Source organism: Dermacentor silvarum, chromosome 7 (genome assembly GCF_013339745.2).
Source record: "Dermacentor silvarum isolate Dsil-2018 chromosome 7, BIME_Dsil_1.4, whole genome shotgun sequence".
Taxonomy (NCBI): Eukaryota; Metazoa; Arthropoda; class Arachnida; order Ixodida; family Ixodidae; genus Dermacentor; species Dermacentor silvarum.
In genome coordinates, this window is record NC_051160.1 from 61,306,415 (window position 1) to 61,326,270 (window position 19,856).

Here is a 19,856-nt window from a genome sequence, read left to right on the forward strand (position 1 = left end):
AATAACGCGTTGTAAAAGCTTTCCTTTTATTAAATGCAGTTTATGTTATTTACTGTAAAGAAGTGTAGCCTACATTTTTATTAAATTAAAAGTCACAAATTTGGCATAGTTTACTTGCGCATTTTGCTTGCTTGTCGTTTTGTTTTGTTCCGGTTTTCCCTAGCGTCTGTGCAAGACTGTGCGTAAGCGGTGGCCCTTTTCTCAACGACGTGAATCAGTTTTGCCTCGCAGACTCGACTGAAAGTAAAGTTTCCGAGGATCAACGGCGTTATCCCGGGCCCTTAAATCTCACGGGTAAGTGTCAGAACAGTCTCTTAACCTAACTACTCACCGACAGTCTACCCAGAAAAACGTGCCGCGTAGCAGTGAAACGTGACATAAGTCCCTTTAAAGCCTCTGCGGAGGAGGCCCGCGATGTCAACTCACCTTCGTTACACAGTTCGATTTACGAAAGGTTTTTGACCGGCGTTCCAGGTCGAAAAACCAGCAAATCTGAAGCCTCGAAGCCTGCTGGCCTTTTCATTTCCAGTGCTTTCTCGGGTTTGATGTGTCTCGCGTGTGTCGGCCTAAATTGATCGACGCTTTTAGGTGCGGACATCGTCAAATCTATCACCTGTGCCGCTTCTTTATTTGCGTATTTCAACGTGCCGCGGGCCTTCCTTCCTTCCTTTTCGTATTGACGACGCTTTTATGGCTTCTAATTATAGCACATGTCTCTCGAACTACCGGTCTCTGAACCGCTGCCAACGTTTCCTTGATTGCATGATTGCTGGCGGTGTCGTTGGTCCGAGTCGTCGTTCGTGTATGTCTTTGTCATCCGCGCTTGAAACACTGCCCAATCTCGAGCGTGCGCGAAGCACGACTTCGTTGTAAGCGTCAGCTGCGTCCGTCGCTAAAGCGGCGTGACTTTGACGTTACGTGCGCCCTTTCGTCGTACACGCGAAACTGCCTTATAAGGCGCCGCCGAAGCGACCACACCTACGTAATTGCTCGGCGTCTCCGAGCAAGTCGCGTTGTCATCTTCGTGCGGCGCGCTGACCGCGAAGCAAGAAGGCGCCGCTATTTAATTGAGTTTGTGTTGCAAGTGCTGCGATTGGCGTTATCAGTGGGACAGTGTGACGTGAATGACCCTATCAGTTAAACTAGCGTGTCGACTGAAGTTCTGCCGTCTCTCTGTAGTCCTGTACTGTGTTTGATAGCATAATGCAAAAGCAGCGGCAAACTGCCTGTCGTTTTTGATGTTCTTTGTGCTTAGGCTGTTTATAAACTCTGTGCAAATAGGGCAGGCGGCTTGAATTAGTGTGACGAAAAATAAAGTACTGGCGATAGTGTGATAAATGCCAAAGTAGGTTGGCAGCTAGAACTTTTTTTTTTTTTTGCTTTACATATCTGATGATGATGATAAGGGCATGTAGATTGTTGCGAATCATTCTGTTTGCAGGGCTTTGTGGATCTGTTCAGTGTGGGAGAATGCTTGGCATACAAATTTTGTATATGCTTATTTATGTTTCTTACGCCCAGTATAACCCCTAAGTCACATGACCGGTTTCGTTGCGGGCCGTACAGCTAACGTGATAAGTTACGCTGAATTCACATGATTGGGTGGAGCCAGGATGACGGCTGGCATGGCGGCCGCCGGTGACGCAGTTCCACCGCCAGTAGACATGCCGAGCGTGGCGACTTGGCGGCCGCTGCGGAGCTCCGTCTTGCCTTAGACCCCCAGCACTTCCACCAAAATGTTACGAGGAGGCAGGCACAACAGGAAAACATATTTACAATATATTTACAAGGCGATAAAGCGCTGAACCATATGGGTGAGAGCGCGCCAGATCAAAAACATCTTCTTCATCGACGCTCCTCTTGAGGAATTGTACCGTGACAATATTCAGACATTTTGTAGTTGAACGCTCATATACTTGGATTTAGGTGCACGTTAAAGGAACCCCAGGTGGTCAAAATTAATCCGGAGCAGCCCACTACGGCGTCCCTCACTACCGACTGCGCAGTTTCAGTAAACCTACAATTTAACTTTTAAAATTATGTGCCTGAAATTCCTCCGAGACAGCACAAGCCCGGCTCGTGGGATACTTTCAACCAGAAACTAGCGAATTCATACAAGGACTATGCTTGTCGAAAAAGTGTTTGTGACGGCTATGAATGGATGACCCAAGGTGTATGTGAAATGGTTAAGGTCCTAATTGGTGACCTCTCTGTGTGGGTAGTCAGAGTTGCCATGGCCGCCGTTTAGGGGCACAATAGGGCCTGTACTGTTCCTCAATTTGAGCATGTCGCTGAAGTGTTTGCTGGCAAATGAAGCCTTGATGCAGTACAAAGGAACTGATATGAGCAAAACATACTGTTGGGCTAGGTAGTTGGTTCAGAGTGCCTGTGATTGTCTCGGTGTCCTAGCTTCTCCCTCGCATTCTCTGGCACCGTTTGCTGACATGAGCATTCACCTGTGCTACTTTTGGGCTATGCTGCACAAGGTGTAAATTTAGATACACGAGTTACATACACCACTGCTAGGTATCTGGAGCATTCTTGAGCTGTAACATGCTTCTCCTTTTTTTTTTCTGTGCATGTGTGCGTGTGTGTGGAAAAGCAAAAGTTCCTATGAATTAAGTCATTATGGTTTTGAAATAATTCATCTACTACAGTTGGACCTCCGTATAGGGAACAGGGATATAATGAATTGTTGGGTATAACAAAGTAAATCTGAAAGATTTCTTGTCGATATTCGCATGTCACGAATATACAATTTAATGAAGGTATTTCTGTGTCGTATGAAACTTGATCAAAATGACATGTTGACTGTATGCAATTGTTTGAGAGACAGTTACCTTATCTAAGATTGACCAGGTATTATAATGGCTTCAGCTTTGTAGTGGAAGGCTGAAAACATAATTATAGAAACAGGACGAATGATGTGTTTGTTCCTTAGATATTTAAGTAGTACACAGGTGGCATTGACCTTTGACATTAGTCAAGTTCGAATAAAACAAGATAAAATGTAGCAAGAAATCAGAAAGTTGTTTTCTGTCATTGTGTACAAGCCATATTTATTTCCACTAGTCTTGTGTTGATGATACTATCACTAATTGCAAAGTCAGATTGAATTTCAGGGAAGAGGCACCAGGGAATAAATGAATACCAGCGTTGGTCTGCAAACTAATGTGTAATATGATTACACTATCTCTTGAAGTATTGTGCACACAATTTTCATATGTCCTTACGACTTGCTTAAAGGGGCCACGTCAACAAATTTTAGAACTTATGCATTGCACTGGTAAACCGTACACATCCGTCAGCAGCAGGGCAAAATTTGAGCACATTTGGTGCAGTAGAAAATGTGTACCATGCGGCAGTCTGGCAACACTGATGGGTGACGAAATTAAGCGTGTTCTAATGCACGTAGTAGATGCAGGATTTCATTTCCTCGTGTGCAGTCTCGGTGGTCTGACTGAGATGCTTTCTGCAGACATTCTCTGGTTTATGCTTTTTCTCGCGCAAGTGAAAGAAACCGGGCACTGTGCAACGATGCTGCAGTGGGCCCCACACTTGTTGGCATTGCGCAGAACTTGCCAGAGTAGTGGTTACTTTCAGTGGTAGGGGTTTAAAGGCAGCGATCTCAAAGTGAAAGTCTTGTTAACGCGGAGAGCCCCATTTTTATATAGATATATATAACTGTATTGGCCCCTTTACTCACAGTTACAATGATAAACTGAGAATAGTTGGATGACCATGGTCATGGCCCCTTTAAGGCAGCACTTGTATTAACCAAGATCCGTAGCCTGAATTGTAGAAAGCTCTAATCTAAATTTGCAAGATATTAACCAAGATTTGTAGCCTGAATTGTAGAAAGCTATCTAAATCTTAAATTTGCAAAAGCAATGCTGATGTCATTGAGCACATAGGTCTTGCCTGTTTCAGACTAACCTAATAGTTAGCAGTACTTGCCATGCCTGGCGATAAGTTCTGTTAGCTTGAACATCTGTTGTGTGTTTGAAGTGGGTTAATAGTTTCATATCTGGTGATAACTTCTGTTAGGAAGAACTTCTGTTGTGTTTTTACGCTGAATTAATGGTTAGCAATATTTGTTATAACTGGCAGTACCTCCTGTTCTGTTGTGCTTTTATTATCCTGAAGCAAGCAAATGAAAAAAAAAAAAAAAAGTGACATCACAGCTAGAGCAAAGGTGGCACCTGTGAAGCATGGAATGACTTCCTTGACTTTAAAGTCATCAAAAGTTATCTCTGTTTTCATCCATCCACTCGCTCGGCTGTTTGTGGCTTTGCACCACTAGCCTGGCACTTAAGTCTTACCAGTTTGATGGGACTGTTCATTTCGGACATCGGCATAGCATATGTGAGTGGCCAGATAAACGTCATGAAACTTAAAGCACTGTCATGACAGTTTCAACTTTTTAAAATTAAATGAATGACCTACATCGGGCTGTGCATCGAGTAGCACATAACAGATGACTGAGCGAGTTAGAGCATGTGCTAATGCGTCACAGTTCTGCACCCATGTGACCGCCTTCTGTGTCATGAAGTCTTGACACATGTGCCTGCCAGGAAACGAAACTCGTTTGTAGACAAGCTGCTGTAGTAAATTATTTGGGGTGCCCTGGGGCTTGTCAATGTCTTTTTCCGAGGTTTCAAGGTCCAGGACTTTTTCTTTAACGTACAAAATCAAATGTCATGTTGACAGGTCATGTCAGTTCTCCTCTAAGTAATGTTCTGGCACACTACTTAGCATATGCTAACGTAAGTGCTGTACAAAATGTGGTAATACAAGTAGCACTCCTGCTCTTAGGAGAATATGGCAAATATCTTGGTGCTTTGGCACGGCATTTATGGCAGGTACAGAATACACATTGTCTGCATCAAATGTTTTGTAATCTTATTTTTATTAATTTTGCAACCTTTTTCAGGCAGTCCGGGCAACATACAACATTCACCATGTGCGAGAGAGGTGATGCTGCGCCAGCCTTTGTCAAGCTGGTCATCAGGACCGAAGGGAGCCAACTCTTCTCGGAGCGCAAGTTTCCTGTCACCAACACAATTCGGGAGCTCAAACAGAAGCTGGAACTCCTCACAGGTGAGTCTACCCTGCTTTTGTCTAACGAGTGGCCATTCCATCCCTACTCCCATCACAGATGGCATTGTGTTCTTAAAGGAAGGCAGGATTGAATAAAGATAGATATCTGTGTTTTCCCTCAAAATCATAAAAAAAAAGATTTTATGCTTACTGCTGTTCTCGTCTTGCTCAAATTATGCAGAAAGATAGTATTTTATGCTGTGGTGGAGCGTGCCTTTAAGACAAAGTAAGGCACACCGATTACTGTATTTTCTGGTGTATAAGACACATTTTTTTTTTTTTCAGAATTTTTCGTCGGTGCGTCTTATAGAACGGTGCGACTTATGTGTGTCTTTTTTTTTTCTAGAAAAACTGCCGTCAAAATCGGATTTCATGTTATGCCCACGCGAAGCGCACTGGTTGATTTAATTGCTACGGGTTCTGTGTGCAGTTATCGATGTACCGGGTTCTTCTCGTGATCGAGTTCCCGAGCACTGTGCGGGAAGGATAGAGCAGCAATGCCAGCGGTGGCAGGCCGACCCCGAAGTAGTTCGCATCTGCAAATCACTGTCAAGATACTGCGCGTACCGCTGTGCAAACTACGCAGTTGCTACCAGAGTACAAGCTGCCCGCGCTGCCTTCCCGCTTTCCTCCCTAGTGCGCGATTTGGCTCATCGTCGCACGTTTACACTCGCACATACAGCATACGTCGCACGGGGACGATGTTATCGTCCTTGGACTTTATACGGAGCATCGCGGCAACCACGATGGCAAAAATGCACCTGGAGTGTCAGAATCATTGCTGTCGCAATTATATAGAAAATATATGGCACCCATACGCTTGCGCGTGACCCGCATTCACGGAGTGAAGCGTCACTAATTTTTTTAAATCGCGTACCGAACCAACAGGTGCGTCTTATACACCGGTGCGACTTATATACATTTTTTTTTTTTTCTGGAAAACTGCCGTATTGAGGGGGGGTGCGTCTTATACAAAGGTGCGACTTATAGACCGGGAAATACGGTAACCAGTGGGAGCACTCTCACCAAAAATAAAAGAAAAAACAAGGGAACCCGCTGCAGTATGCAATTGCAAGTCGTCCAAGAAGCAGCACTCTTATTTTATGGTCTGGATTGGATTTTTGGTGTCAGAAACGACAGACTAACCAACTGATGGCATTACGTGAAGACCAATTTGGGATCTCTGTAAAGGCTGTTGGCATTAAAAACTGTTTATTCGGGTAGTAACAACCAAATGAAGCCACGAAAAGCACAGGGGAAGTTATATGTTTTTTGTTTTGTTTTTTCGAAACGGAAAAGGAAAATTATGCCCTCCCTGGCTATGCCCCTGGGGTAAACTGAGGGGCTTGATTTGTAGTTAGTGACACAATCAAATCAAGCAAAGGAAAGAATAGACTAGTCAATCCCTGTTTCGAAACTTGTGTTTCTTCTAGAGTAGCCCTGTGCTACTTTAGGACATTGAATCCAATCAATCAACCAGTCAAGGCAGTGTGAAGAGATGCTAAGAGATGCTGAAATCCCTCTCACACGGGAATTCACTTAATGTAGCTAGATTCTTTGTTGGTATCATCTATCCGTATTCCCTGTATAGCTCAACGCAATTGAGAGTGAAGTGTAGATGTTGTGTTTATAACCAAGACAAGTTTAGCAACTGCACATTTTTTCATGTCACATTCTGCATCTGAGTGTAGGTCTCATCACAGACTTGCCTCTTCCTGTTTATCTATTTCTTTTTCTGACAATTTAGAGGCACACTAATGAGCACTATTAAATGGAGCTTCATTAGTATATTGCCCTTCTGCAATACTATTAAGAAAGCCACTATTACCATGAGAGGAGGCTAGGTAGGTAATTCCGAAAAGACTGGTAATTAGGCCACGCTGAAGTTCCCACATTAGTTCACTGTGAGGTCACGAATTCTGAGTGGCTACTTGGGTCTAAATTAATTGTCTATTAGTGACTACATTGCATTTGAAAGGAACCAAATACCTAACAAAACTCCGAGAACAATCGTTTGCCCCAAAATGGCCCAAGTACTATGAAATATCTCAAAATCCGTGACATAATTTTAATATACTGCCGCTGGGGTTTTGGTGCAAAACTCTAAAAAAGGAAAGCTTGGTATTCATTTTCGCTAATGGTAATCAAACCTGCTGCACTGAGTGAACGAAAGTAGATTTTTGTAAGAATACTTCGCCAGTTTCAACTGATAGTGTACCTCATTTGTTGTGTTCCTTTAAACAGGTATAGCCGATTGATTTGGTTTATTGATTCACGGGGTATAATATTCCGACGCAGCTGACTGGGGTCAAGAGTTACGCCGTGGCGGAGGGCCACAGACTAGAAATTCTGACCATTTGGGTTCTTTTTTAACGAGCACCTAAAGCAGGAAAAGCGGGCACTCTTGCATTCCGCACCCCTCGGAAATCTATTGCCACTCGAAGACGCTTGCATGAAACGCGGTCACAGTCTGCCAGCAACCCTGCCTGCGCACAGCAAGTGTCTCGCCGCAAAGATGGCGTGCACTTAGTAAGCCACGCGCTGCACGAGAAACATGCAACTGGGATCATTTTCATAACATGGCTGCAGATGCTTTGTTTCGAGAAAGTGGCACTGGTGTTCAGTACATTGTTCAGTACTATATATCGTTGTAGAAACATGCACTCACACTGGGGAAAGCTCTGTGTCCATGCACCGTGTGCTATACCACAGCTCTCTCTACTACTGTTTCCAAAGGCCACTTGGTGCAGGACACTTAGTGCGAAACGTCAGAAACATCTTTTCCTAGGGGGGGGGGGGGGGGAAGCAGTGTTACTTTAGCTAACATTTACTGTGGTATTACTTTTTTTTTTTTTATTGGTGGCAGTGCACGTGCAGAGATGGAAATTTCAGTTGCTCTTAGGGCACACTTGGCAGTCCAGTAGGTGACTATGATGAAGACAATGAACCTCAGTGTCTATGGTGTTCTGCTGCTACGGGCTCGACCCTGGCTGCGGTGACTGCATTTTGACGAGGGCGGAATGCAAAGATGCTCGTGTAGTTAGATTTAGGCACACGTTAAAGAACGCCGAATGGTCAGAATTAGCCCGGAGTTTCCTACTACGGCGTGCCTTATGATGAGATCATGATTTTGGAACGTAATACCCCAGAATTGAATTTTTTTAGTGCATACTACCATTTAGTGTGCAACATATTTTCTAGTGTAAAGTCTGTGCTTGTATAGGGCCCACACCACTACTTTGGAGCGCAAAACTTGCAGGAAAAAAAGTTTCACGATGCGTAATGCGCATACCCGCATGCTAGTTAATTCCCTCTAGGTGGCAGTAGTTACTCTTGTACAGACTTGCCCGTAATTCCTGAAGGAATGGCGACTGTGCTGCAGCTGCATGACATGTCTGCCGACCTTTCATAGTGGAATTTTGGTGCTGGTATTCTGAGTGGATGACTACGATCAATCACGAGAAGACCCCCAGAGAGAGCATTGACCCTTTCAGACGCTGTGTACACAATTATATACACCAAGATAGTGCATCAACAGCAAAAGCACTGATGAAAGTAATGATATTTAAAATGTGTCACATGTATCTTGAAACACTTATGATTGGAATGGTGCTTCAATTTTGGAAAACATGTGTTTTAGTAAAATGAGTGATAAGGTAGTAGCTGGTTGTGTGTTTTTGCTCGATGTCTGTATGTTGTATGTAGCTGTATGTAGGTATGTTGTTTATGTGGTTTCATTCAAGGCCGCCATCTAGATGGCGGCCTCGAATGAAACCACACACCACGCGTCCAAATTCCCCGCAAGGTGATGGGAATCTCTAACAGAAACGGACAGCATGGAGGACGACCAGCTTCGGGAGGGCGCTTATGAGGCGAGCTCATCGAATGATGAGGGCAGCGGAAGCGACGAGGCCGACTGTTTTAAAGGCATTCATAGTTGGCTGCCATTGGTTGCGTTATCCTGCATAGCAGTCTGGGTCCACTTCAAGGCTTCAGTGAGTTGCCATACGCTTGCCCTGTATAATGCCTGCACACTGTACCAAAAAAAAGTGGGCCTTTGCACGGGTAGTAAATATGCTAGTTATTCCGCATTCCTCCCCAGCGCGCTCTAATGCGGTTTGACTATATTTTGACAAGTTTTTTGCCTTTTCCTTTGATAGGTGCATCTGCCAGCTCCATGAGGCTGGAGCTGCGTGACTCGGGAGATGCAAACGTCATCAAGACCCTGACAGACGATGATGATGCATGTCTCAGTGCGTACCCCATCTGCGACGGCCTCATACTGCACGTTTCCGATCCGCTTATGAACAACGACGAATTTAAGGACCTCTCAAATGTACCTAAGGTTGGTGCTGCATCTTTGATGAAGGATTTTTCTTCCTCGAGTTTGAATTATTTGTGTTGAATCATGTTGTAGTGACGTGCACTGCTTACGTTCCTCATAGTATAGCAGCATGAAATTTTTCAAGGCAGCAATTGCTTTCATTTCTGTTTTTCCGTGTAAAGAAGTGCACACTGTACTGAATATAAGTTTGGTCTTTCAGAGGAAGCTTTAGTTTGGGACCAATTCCAATTTCCCTGTTCAAATATATGTAAAGCCCAGAAATGCTTTGAGACAACTGCAGGAATGATTTGAATGAAATTTGTCGCATTTGAGGGAGAAAGTCAAATTCTAGCGAGTCTAAAAAGCAGAATTTTTATTTAGGGCCTGGAACCTTTTACAAAAATTCCAGAAAATTGGCAAGTTTAAAAGAAAATTGAAACACAAAGTTTTCAAATCTGTAGCATTGCACCGAAAACAGGTATCACAGTTCTGTAACCTACATCTGTTATGGGAAGCCAGCGCTGTCCAGGGGGCGCTCGTGAAAAACGGCCCTCAGCGTCGTAAGTGAGAAAGCACCGCAACTTTCAGTCTTCCAAACGAACGCGGGGCCGCAGGGAACACATTTGTTTTACGTTTTACAAAACTAACCTTGGCAAGTTTGTCCTCTTTTTCTTTGTCATTTCTCTCAGCGTGAATATTGAAAACGGTGAAGTGGCTCCGATCATCGAGGACTAATTTCTTTGTAAAAAAACGCCCTAGAAGTGTCTTGCGCAGAAAACTGCATGAGAGCCATGCATGCACCAGCAGCTGCAAGCGTACACCACCGATCAGAAGATGGCGACCATAGACGGCGACAGAACGAGTTCTCGCATAGCATGATGACGGCGACATGCCACTTTCAGTCTGATTATGAAAGCACATTCAAACGATAAGTTATTTGACGTGAGCGATGACTTCTTGCGTCGCATGTTCTTGGTGTTCTGGAGCATTGCATGCATCGCAGGACGAACTAGCGAAGTGGTTAGTCTAGGTGTAGATTGCCATCCTGTTAGTGATTGCTGCAGAGCTATTTGATAAACGCAGATTATCAAAAATGCTATGAACTGTATACAGGGCGTGTTGTGATTTTTCGTAGACAGCAATTAAGTGCTGGCCTGAAAGCGATGACGATGAACGTCAAGTAAATGCCGTATTTACTTGCATAATGAATGCACCCCCCACTTTTCCAATCAAGAAGTGTGTTTTTTCTTTTCCTCGCATAATGAACGCACCCTGAACTTGCTGCCGTGAAGTAGGAGACACACGGTACGATTCGGTGTCTGATATAGCGTCCGGTGGGTACAATATTGGACGCTGTATCGGACGCCGAATCGTACCATGTGTCTTTTACTTTTATCGCAATAGCAACTATATGGACACTCCAGGCACATGATTGCCGTCAGCGCCGACGATCGCACCTCAATCTCCCGCGTTTGAGGGAGGAAAACAGGGAGTAAACACGCCGTATTCTGTCGAGCGTCTGGCGGCCAGGGGAAGGGGAGGGAGGGGGGGGGGCAGCAACTGCGCATTGCGCGGCCGCGCTCACCCTATCTTGAAAGTAATCTGCGTCGGGGGCTGAATCGAGCAGTGCGACGGCGGTTTATACATTTGTGCATGCTCCGTTCTCACCGCTCAGTTTGTGTTGAAGTGAAACACGGCACGAAGGTCATTTCGCTCGCTGTTGCTGCTGCGCTTCCTCATACCCAACGTTTTGACAGCGAGTGTCCGTGGTCATCGAGTGCCATGTGTTCATGTTTGCCTGTGCGCGCTGACACCATGCTTGTTAATTTACATAGTTAGCGAATGTTTGCAAGTTTATACAGCCGATAAAACTATTATCCTTACTTCGTGTAGCTGTGTACGCATTTGCTATCACAATCGATGGTTCGCCTTTCGGGCGAAACTGCGACTTTTTGAGGTGGCCGCAGAAAAAAAATTCTTTAAAATGTTACCCCGCATAATGAACGCACCCCCCAATTTTGCACATATTTTTCGGGAAAAAAAAGTGCATTCATTATGCGAGTAAATACAGTAAATTTACATTCTGTGAAGGTAAAGTTTGCTGGTTTCATCTGTTTCTTATTGCCAGAATCGGGAGGCATGCTACGTTTTTCCTGCATGAAAATTGAGTGCGCATTCGATTTCTAATTTGTTCCAGAGCGCTAATGTGAGTTTAAGAACGTTAAAGAACGTTAGTTTTCTTACTCGCCGTGGTTGCTTAGTGGCTGTGGTGTTGTGCTGCTACACACGAGGTTGCGGGTTCAAATCCCAACCATGGCGGCTGCATTTCTATGGGGGCAAAATGCGAAAAATACCCGTCTACTTAGATTTAGGTACACGTTAAAGAACCCAAGGTGGTCCAAATTATTCCGGCGCCCGACCACTACGGCGTGCTTCATGATCAGATCGTGGTTTTGGCATGTAAAACCCCACAATGTTCTTTATTTTTGAACCCATAAAAAGCAAGTGCATGTTCGATTTGGGGATGTGTTCGAGTCTATGCAAATACTGCCACATTATTCAGCTGTGTGTTTTGTTTTTTCTGCCTCTTGTATTAGACTAATTTCGTTCGTCCCGTTGGAGTTTAATTAAGCCTTCATTGATGAATGTTGCTTGCCGAATTATGGTATTGAGCGCAAAGCTTTTGTCTAAATGTCTTCAGCCAACACTGAATGACAGGCAGCAAGCATTATTTGTTGGTTTAGAGCAGGAACATGGGATGAGGTAGAAGAAGTCTGGCACGTGACCCGCTTTCTTTTGAAAGCGCGGTCAGAGGAGAGAGACCAATGGGACATTTCCAGCTGCAGTGGTGTCACGCGCGTGATGGTTTGTGCCAAAACACCCCAAATGCAGTGTACACCTATGGTGCACATATGATGACAGCTGTCTGTGCTAATTCCAAACAAAACCTTAGGTGGCTCGGGGTGGAGCCCACTTGCAGTTTTCTGCCCCTATTGCTGAAAAAGCTTCCGCAAATTATTTTTTCTTTTCATTGATTATTCTTGCTCTCGATGTGCTTTGCACATTAGATAGAAATGGAACATTTCTTTCGAGTATTTATATGTGCCGTCGCTGCAAGGTTAATAAAGCAAATAGCTTTCTGGAAGTAAGTGTTCGGCTATTCACTTACGTTGCCGATCATCTTCGATGGTTACTGCACTTTTGGTATTCTAGAAGCATACTGGTAATGTACCGCACTGCCAAATGTGTCACAAAAAATAAGCCACCGCACGAAAGAACAGATTGCAATTGCAGTGCTGTCATTAAAGGTGTAATGGCAGTAATGGGATCATGGTATTGCCAAATTATACCCCAGAATTACAATTTTTCCGTCCACAGGTGCAGCTTTCCGAAGAGGCCTACAATCGACTCAACAACACGGCACGAGCGTTCCTGCAGAAGAACGGGCTCGGCCGTTACAACGAGGATGCACAGGAAAGGGCCCGCAAGTTGGAAGAAGAGAAAGCGCGCAAACAGAAGGAAATAATTAAGGTGACTAGTTTCTCTATTGCTTGAATAGAAGTTACGGACAAACAGGGAAAAGAAGCTTAAAAGGGAAATCGGGGATAGCTTCCTTTCCGAGACCTTTCTGGATTTTCTTGTAATCAGTTTGGGGATTTCACAAGATTTGCCTTGCATATTTGTACACTGCTTGCCAGGGTCTTGCTAGGTAAACTCATTGCAGCTTTGCCAGGTAGGATGATTGAACTGTGTTTCATGTCTGAACCATAAATTAGTTACCAGCCGATAAGTCGAACAGGCCAGATTATTCGGACAGCTTGGCGGTACCCGCAAGCTGGCCCCATAGACTTAATGTATAAGGACAACCGAAATTTCGAACACCTCAAAGTGTGCCGTTTAAAGATTCAGACTCCTCCTACAGAACGCATGCTAATTCGACCACCAAGGTGAGCAGAAAGGGCGATATTTTTACTCTGATAAGTCACTGACCATGTCTGCAGTGCCGTATTTCACCTGTAGTCTATGGGTTCACCCTAACAATGCCAAACGACACTGCGTTTCCGTTCCACCAAATTTAGACCTTCATCTAGGCAACACTGTAAGCAAAAGGTACAGGCTGTAATGCACCTGAACTTGGTATTAAAAATGTATCCACTGTTAAATGCCACCTCTGTGCAAAAGTCTAGTGCAAGTGAGCCAGTGGTTTAGCAGAAAGAGTCTCGTACATCCGCCGCCAATATGAAATGAAACACTCTGTTCAAATAGCTGTTCTTGCAAACATACAAGTCAAAACGTCGCTTACCGCTGTCTGTTATGTTGTTCTCCTGTTGAAGAATCCTGCTCATGGAACTTTTCTTCGTTACAAGCGCACACAAGGAAAATTGCCAGATTTCAACTCAAATACTTTTTATATTGGCAGAGAGTGCGCATCGTAGGGTCTCAAGCGCTCCAAGAACAACGAAGTTCCTACTCAAGACGTAAAGATACCTAACAAATACTTTCACCCCATGCTGGACACCAATGTCTTTGGGTGCAGTCTTGTGAACAGAGACACGTTCGAGTGATTAGGAAGGCCTCTGCAGGTAATTCGCGCAGAGCGCATTCTCGAGCTTGTGGCGAGTCCGCAGGCCACGAGGTACCCCCCTAAGAGGAGGAAGCTAGTTTCTCATGCGTCGAAGTATCCAATGTCGTCAGGCTGTGCTAGCATCGAAACACTAGCACCATTTTCGTACTACTCTGGAACTAAGCCAACTACCAGCGTAGCACGTGTTACAGGAGGAGGCTGGAGTGCAGGAGATGTGAGAGCCTTGTAAGGAAAACAACATCAGGGGACGCAAGATAGTCGAACGTCCCCGCGGCATTTAGCATTCTAGATACCGCACGAACGAACTGAGGAAGTGGGTGCCGAGCTGGGGACGGCTGTGCGAAGTTGGGGACTCCCAGTGCCTATAGCCTAGGTACCGAATTGCAGCCTTCTAGGGAACGTTTAATAACGACGGTATTAAAGGGACACTAAAGAGGAAAAGAAGTTGAGCTGCATTAGTAAATGACCCTTCTGCAATACCAAGAAAAAAAAAAGGCCACTCAGAGAGGAGGCTCGGTAAGACATAAAAGGCGCAAGAACGAAAGATGTACGGTGTGATGTCACCCACACCAGCTCTCCGTGACGGCGATTGATTGGTCCTAGTTATAAGTTTTTGTCAGTAATGATGGACGACATACATTGTATTCCAAAAGAGCCAAAGATGATAAGTAGCATGTTTTAAGAACTTATTGGGCCAAAATGACCCAAATATTAGAAGATACTTTGAAATCTGTGGCGACACACAGCGACTTGCCAGTGCTGTGGTTTGGGTGCCAACTTCTTTTCGTTGTTAAACTTTCATGCAAGCTTACCCTGTTGTTGTTGACGTGATTGTGACATCATGGCAAAGAGAAATATATGCTGATGTTGTGTGGCAAAAAGGCTAGTTATGATGACATTGCCCATAAAAAAAACAAAAAAACAGTAAGCAAAAGTGCTGGGTGCAGTTCCTTCTGGCTCGGTTTTTATGTGGCAGCCACAGTGATTGGATGAATGGGATGCATCAACGTGTCACGACGCCTGAAGTTGAATTGTAGAATTGGAGAAAAAATTAATTCTGGTCCAGGAAAATTACACCCTGGACAAACGCCTTCCTGGGGCAGGCACTGTACCATCTCAGCTAAGCAGGAGGCTGGCACATTGCAGAGCGAGGCTGAATTCATTGACATCTTGAAGCGCAGGGACACTGAATATGGCAAATCAGTTTCACGAGGTGTGGGAAACTTGTGAAAGGGAACATTGTCACGCACCGATTTGTAGCGCAGATACAAAGGAAAGCCATACGGGTTGGTTTCCTTTATGACTTGCTGCAAAGCTCGATGGATGACAATTTTCCCTTTCATAAAAGAGCACAAAGCTGCCTTGACAGCCATCTTCAGTTGCTTCTACACTCAATTTTTATGTTTGCATTGGAAACGCTTCCCTTTCTGCGCAGGTCATTCACGTTGGGAATCGTTGCGAAGTGGTTGGCATCGCTGGCCAGCCAAGGCGGCGTGGGACTGTCGCCTACGTCGGCGAGGTCGACTTCAAGCCGGGCGTCTGGGTCGGCGTCCGGTATGACCTTCCGTTGGGCAAGAACGACGGCAGCGTCGCGGGGAAGCGGTACTTCGAGTGCCCCCCCAAGTACGGCGGTTTCGTGCGCCCCGCCGACCTGGTACTCGGAAACTTCCTGCCCGAGGGCGACTGCACCGATGGCGGCGACATAGACCTCGACGAAGAACTGTAGTGGAAAGCACCGCGTAGTTTGCACGCGCGCTTTTCGCTTGTAGTCCGTTTTTACACTACTTTGTAAATTTTTGTTTTTTCTAAGGGGTTTTTCATTTTTGCTCACTCATAGCGCATGGTATGCGTCGGGTTTGAGGAGGGCAAGAAACTCGCGAGGGGGAATAACCACCGAGACACACGAAAGTGCGTTCTGTTTAGAGCAAGGCATGACTGTTGTAAAAGAGACGGGAGAGGTGACCTTGGCCAGTCCGTTTCAAACAAAGTGAATCTTGGATGATATGTCAATTTTTGAAAAGATAAAATGCTCATCGAACTAGGTGACCAGTGAGTTGTGCGAAAGTTTGCGCTTTCAGAACCAGCGGCTGTTACAAAATACGGAGTTTTAGGGAAGCTGGTAGGCCCTTGAGCACAGTGTTGTAGGAATGAAGATGTTCCCTTTTATGAATTGTTAATAATATTAAGATTACTCTAACCGATTGCGCTAAAAGCAAAAAAAAAAGAAAAAGTAACTCTTGAGAAGCATGGCATTGCACTGTTGCGGAAGAGTTGAATCGCAGACTGTTCTACTGAACCTGTTGTCAAACGTGCCGCAGTTTTCACAGTTAACAGCACAGGTGATTGATAAACTTTTCTGCAGCATAAACTAGGGAGAGAAAGTAATTCACTTTTAACCCGAGTGTCTATTTTGCGTAAGTTCAACATTTGTGTATTTAATTAGAAAGAGGTATACCAATATGGCTCCTAATGCAGTTGTCGATTAGTTAAAGGCTATTCTGTAGGCTTTAATGTAAGACTTTGGAGGAAGGGTTAATGGGGGCCAACTCAGATTTTCCTATTCAAATGCTAAGGGTGAAATGCACAAATGCCCAAACCGATATGAATGAAATTTTCACACTTGAGAAAGCTTATATTCTGCTGAAGTTTGAATCAGAATTGTGATTTAGAACCTCCGATTTTCTTAAGGAGACTGCAGAAAATTTGTAAATTTCAACAAAATTGAGGCACGAAGCTTACAACTCTGTCTGCAACAGAAATATAAAAAAGCTTTCTCTTAAGCTGCTATGAGCACTTGAATACCAATGAAGTGCGACAGAGTACCTGTGGAATAAAATGTGGTAGTACAGTCGTACTTTGATATAAAGAGTGTAGATATAATTAATTTTAAAATATAACAAAGTAAATCTAAAATTTGGTTAGCCGTGCTTTATTTTGGCTAATATTTTACTTCTATAATAAAACCGAGAAAGTGGGATATGAGATAGCATTTTTTACAACAAAGCAGATATTCGTTCACTCAGCAGCTCAACGTATATGTTTTGCTGACGAGGATGTCAAACATAGTTGGCAAGAGCGACTTGAAACGGTACGTTCCGGACACGAGTGCATGTTTTGACCATGGTTTGGCTTGGCCGGCCCAATGCTGGCCAAGCCAACGTTCCAATCCTGTGTGACCACACGGATAGCCTGGCAGTGTAAAGCAAGTTTCCAATTTAGTTTTGTTCTCATGATTTGTATCTGCACGGCAAGCCACCAAAGTCTGTCTAAATTGAAAGGAGACCCTTCGATGGCCCGTCAGAGCTTGGCCCGTGCTTGGCATTCTTTCGCACAGACCTAATGGCAATTTTTTTTACGCTGACACCAATGGGTGCGCTTGTAACGAATGGTGGATATAACGAAATATTATTGCGTCACATGCGACTTTGTGATGAGGCTCGACTGTAAACGTTGTGCTCTGCTGTAGCAGGCTGTCCTTTCAAGAGTGCTGAACCCCAAAAGTGATCGACAGTACTCGAAACAGCCCACTCGAATGGACACTTTTTATTGAGTGGCGCAGTCAATGACAACCGGGAATCGTTTAGCCGCTGTAATTGTCACTACACTTGCACTCGTTAAGTTTTCATTTTTGAACACATCTTAGTTTTGTTACTGGACTTTTGTAAATTTACGCTTTTTTTTTTTACCTTTTCCAATGCAGATTGCTCATTGTTATGTGCACCTCTTGTAAGAACTTGTCGTCGTACGTTGCACCTGCTTCGATTTGTGTTGTAAAAACGCTCGATTTACCGTAGGGTTTCATACAAATGGTGCTACAAGTGCAGTAGCCTGGCGCTGCGGTTGCTCCGACGAATGCAGCGATGATGGAAGGTATGCATATTTTCATCAGAGTTTCGTACAATTAACTAGAGGGAACTGTGGCGCAAGTGTCGACAGAAGCTGCAAGCAGGGCAGTTCGGCCAGCATGGGAATAATGGTTAGTACATGAGTTAGCCAAAAACTTTGTTTTTCCAGCTTTATAAATGGCTTCACAGCTTTTTAAACTGATCATTTTCAAGAAATACTGCGTTATATATAATTAAGGAAACATTATTAAAATTGTTTGACGGCAGGATTCGAACGCGCCCTGCGTTCGAATCCTGCCGTCAAACAATTTTTGCACGGAAGTCCGATATTTGCACGGAAGTCCGCTCTAGCACGGAAGTCCGATATTGAGACCATTGCGCCACGGACGCATGGACAAGCGGAGCTGCTGCACTTAGCAGCTGTTATGCGTTTTTGCAGTCTTATTGCCTTCTGTATTAAAAAAAAGTATAGATAGCTTCGAAATTTAGGCCAGTGAAGGCAGATAAAGCATAATAGACAAAGCCGTAAGAACGTTTGAAGTCACAAGACAAATCCATGTTCCATCATTCCCCTGGTGGCTGAACGATCACTGTGCCAGAGTTCCCTCTAGTCATCATTGTAGGAAACTCTATTTTTAATGACTTGGCTGGAAATGTTCTGGTTAGGTTAGGCAATGCGAGGTTAGGCAGCGGGTGGGTAGTGGTTTCCACATGTGGCATTGCTAGCAGTTGACCACAGTGAGGTTAGAGGGAGAAGTGAATGAGACAAAGGAGGGAATGAAAAGGGGGGAGTGCATGGGGGGGGGGGGCTGTACACGGCTGCTGCCATTTAATTTCATTAATACTGTCAGCCCAAAAATGAGCTCTATTACAGGCGCAGAGCTATAGTAAAAGATGAACTCCGAGACAGTGTTCAAGTAGTGTTCAGGAAATGGAAGTACGAAATAATCTTAGCGACTATCAATTAAACGCTTCTAAAATAGTTTATCGGGTGAGGAAAATACTCTGATAAAAAAAAAAGCATGCTGCGGAAGATATTTGAGCGTTGTTAATAAAGTAAACGTGAAAGGTGAGATTTTCACAGCTACGAAAGTCTGTCGTGGCCGACGCCTGTTTTCTGCATTGGGGCTGACATTGTAAAGGACCACGTAATTTTTTTTTTTTTTTTTCACAATCTCCATACAGAGGCTTCTTCTTCTTTGTGGGGTTTTACGTGCCAAAACCAGTTCTGATTATGAGGCACGCCGTAGTGGAGGGCTCCGGATTAATTTTGACCACCTCGATACAGAGGCAAGCACTTCTAAGTGCAATGCAAACGTTAAGTAAAACAAATTGAGAGCATAGAGGTGCTCTCTTGCAGGGATCAGCTGAATTTCAGGGTAACAAGTACACATTTCAAGCCAACTGTGTGAAAAGCTGCATGCTTCTGATCATTCCTGTGATGGTTGAACATAGTCTGGCAGTTTCAGAAAACAGTTGGTCATGGAGATTTCATCTGTGTAGTCATTGTATGAAGCTCTATGGTATATATTACATATGTTCGCACAGTGCCATTTGACTATTTGGTGATGCACAATTGTGCTGGATCTTCGACAGATTGTATAACTGGTTGGCTAAGCGTGGGAAATAAACATTGCTACTCAAGTGTCCCACGCTCACAAAATAACTCTGCTGGCGGGGTTAAATTAAGACAGGGTCGGTGACAAAAAGTAGCGCGCGATTTCTGCCCTGTGTAATGGTTTCCGCATCATTGTCTTCTAAGTTATTTCAACATTCCCACGAAGAACATGTTTTTTAACTGGTTCGGCAAATGCTGTTGCTAGGACTGGTTGGAGAATTGCAAAGTTTGAATCCCGACGTCCAAAGAAACTTGCGGTGCCTTTGGGCAGGCAGTGGTGAGAAGGAAGTGAATAAAAAATTTGATAAGGAACACAAAACCTACAGTGTGGCTTTTCTCTTTTTATTGCAACAGTTGTTCATACAACAATATGTTCAACACCTC

General features: G+C 44.3%; 1 protein-coding gene across 2 annotated transcripts; it reads left to right on the forward strand.

Annotated features, from left to right (window-relative positions):
• Positions 1-141: 141 nt before the first annotated feature.
• Positions 142-19,797, forward strand: LOC119458109 (tubulin-folding cofactor B). Of its 2 annotated transcripts, none has more exons than XM_037719929.2 (5): positions 142-294; positions 4,934-5,100; positions 9,261-9,445; positions 12,803-12,955; positions 15,445-19,797. In XM_037719929.2, the coding sequence occupies exons 2-5, from the start codon at positions 4,962-4,964 to the stop codon at positions 15,733-15,735; spliced, it is 768 nt and encodes a 255-aa protein (XP_037575857.1). In that variant the 5' UTR covers positions 142-294; positions 4,934-4,961; the 3' UTR covers positions 15,736-19,797. The 2 variants fall into 2 exon arrangements, with proteins under 2 accessions (XP_037575857.1, XP_049526714.1); XM_049670757.1 differs by having other exon boundaries at positions 164-294; positions 4,938-5,100.
• Positions 19,798-19,856: the final 59 nt, after the last annotated feature.

Bases quoted from the DNA above. Each gene is read 5' to 3' on its own strand.
- LOC119458109 (XM_037719929.2), top strand. From the start codon at position 4,962: ATGTGCGAGAGAGGTGATGCTGCGCCAGCCTTTGTCAAGCTGGTCATC. The intron at 9,446-12,802 runs GTTGGTGCTGCA...TTCCGTCCACAG, and splicing joins ACCTCTCAAATGTACCTAAG to GTGCAGCTTTCCGAAGAGGC. The intron at 12,956-15,444 runs GTGACTAGTTTC...CTTTCTGCGCAG, and splicing joins AACAGAAGGAAATAATTAAG to GTCATTCACGTTGGGAATCG.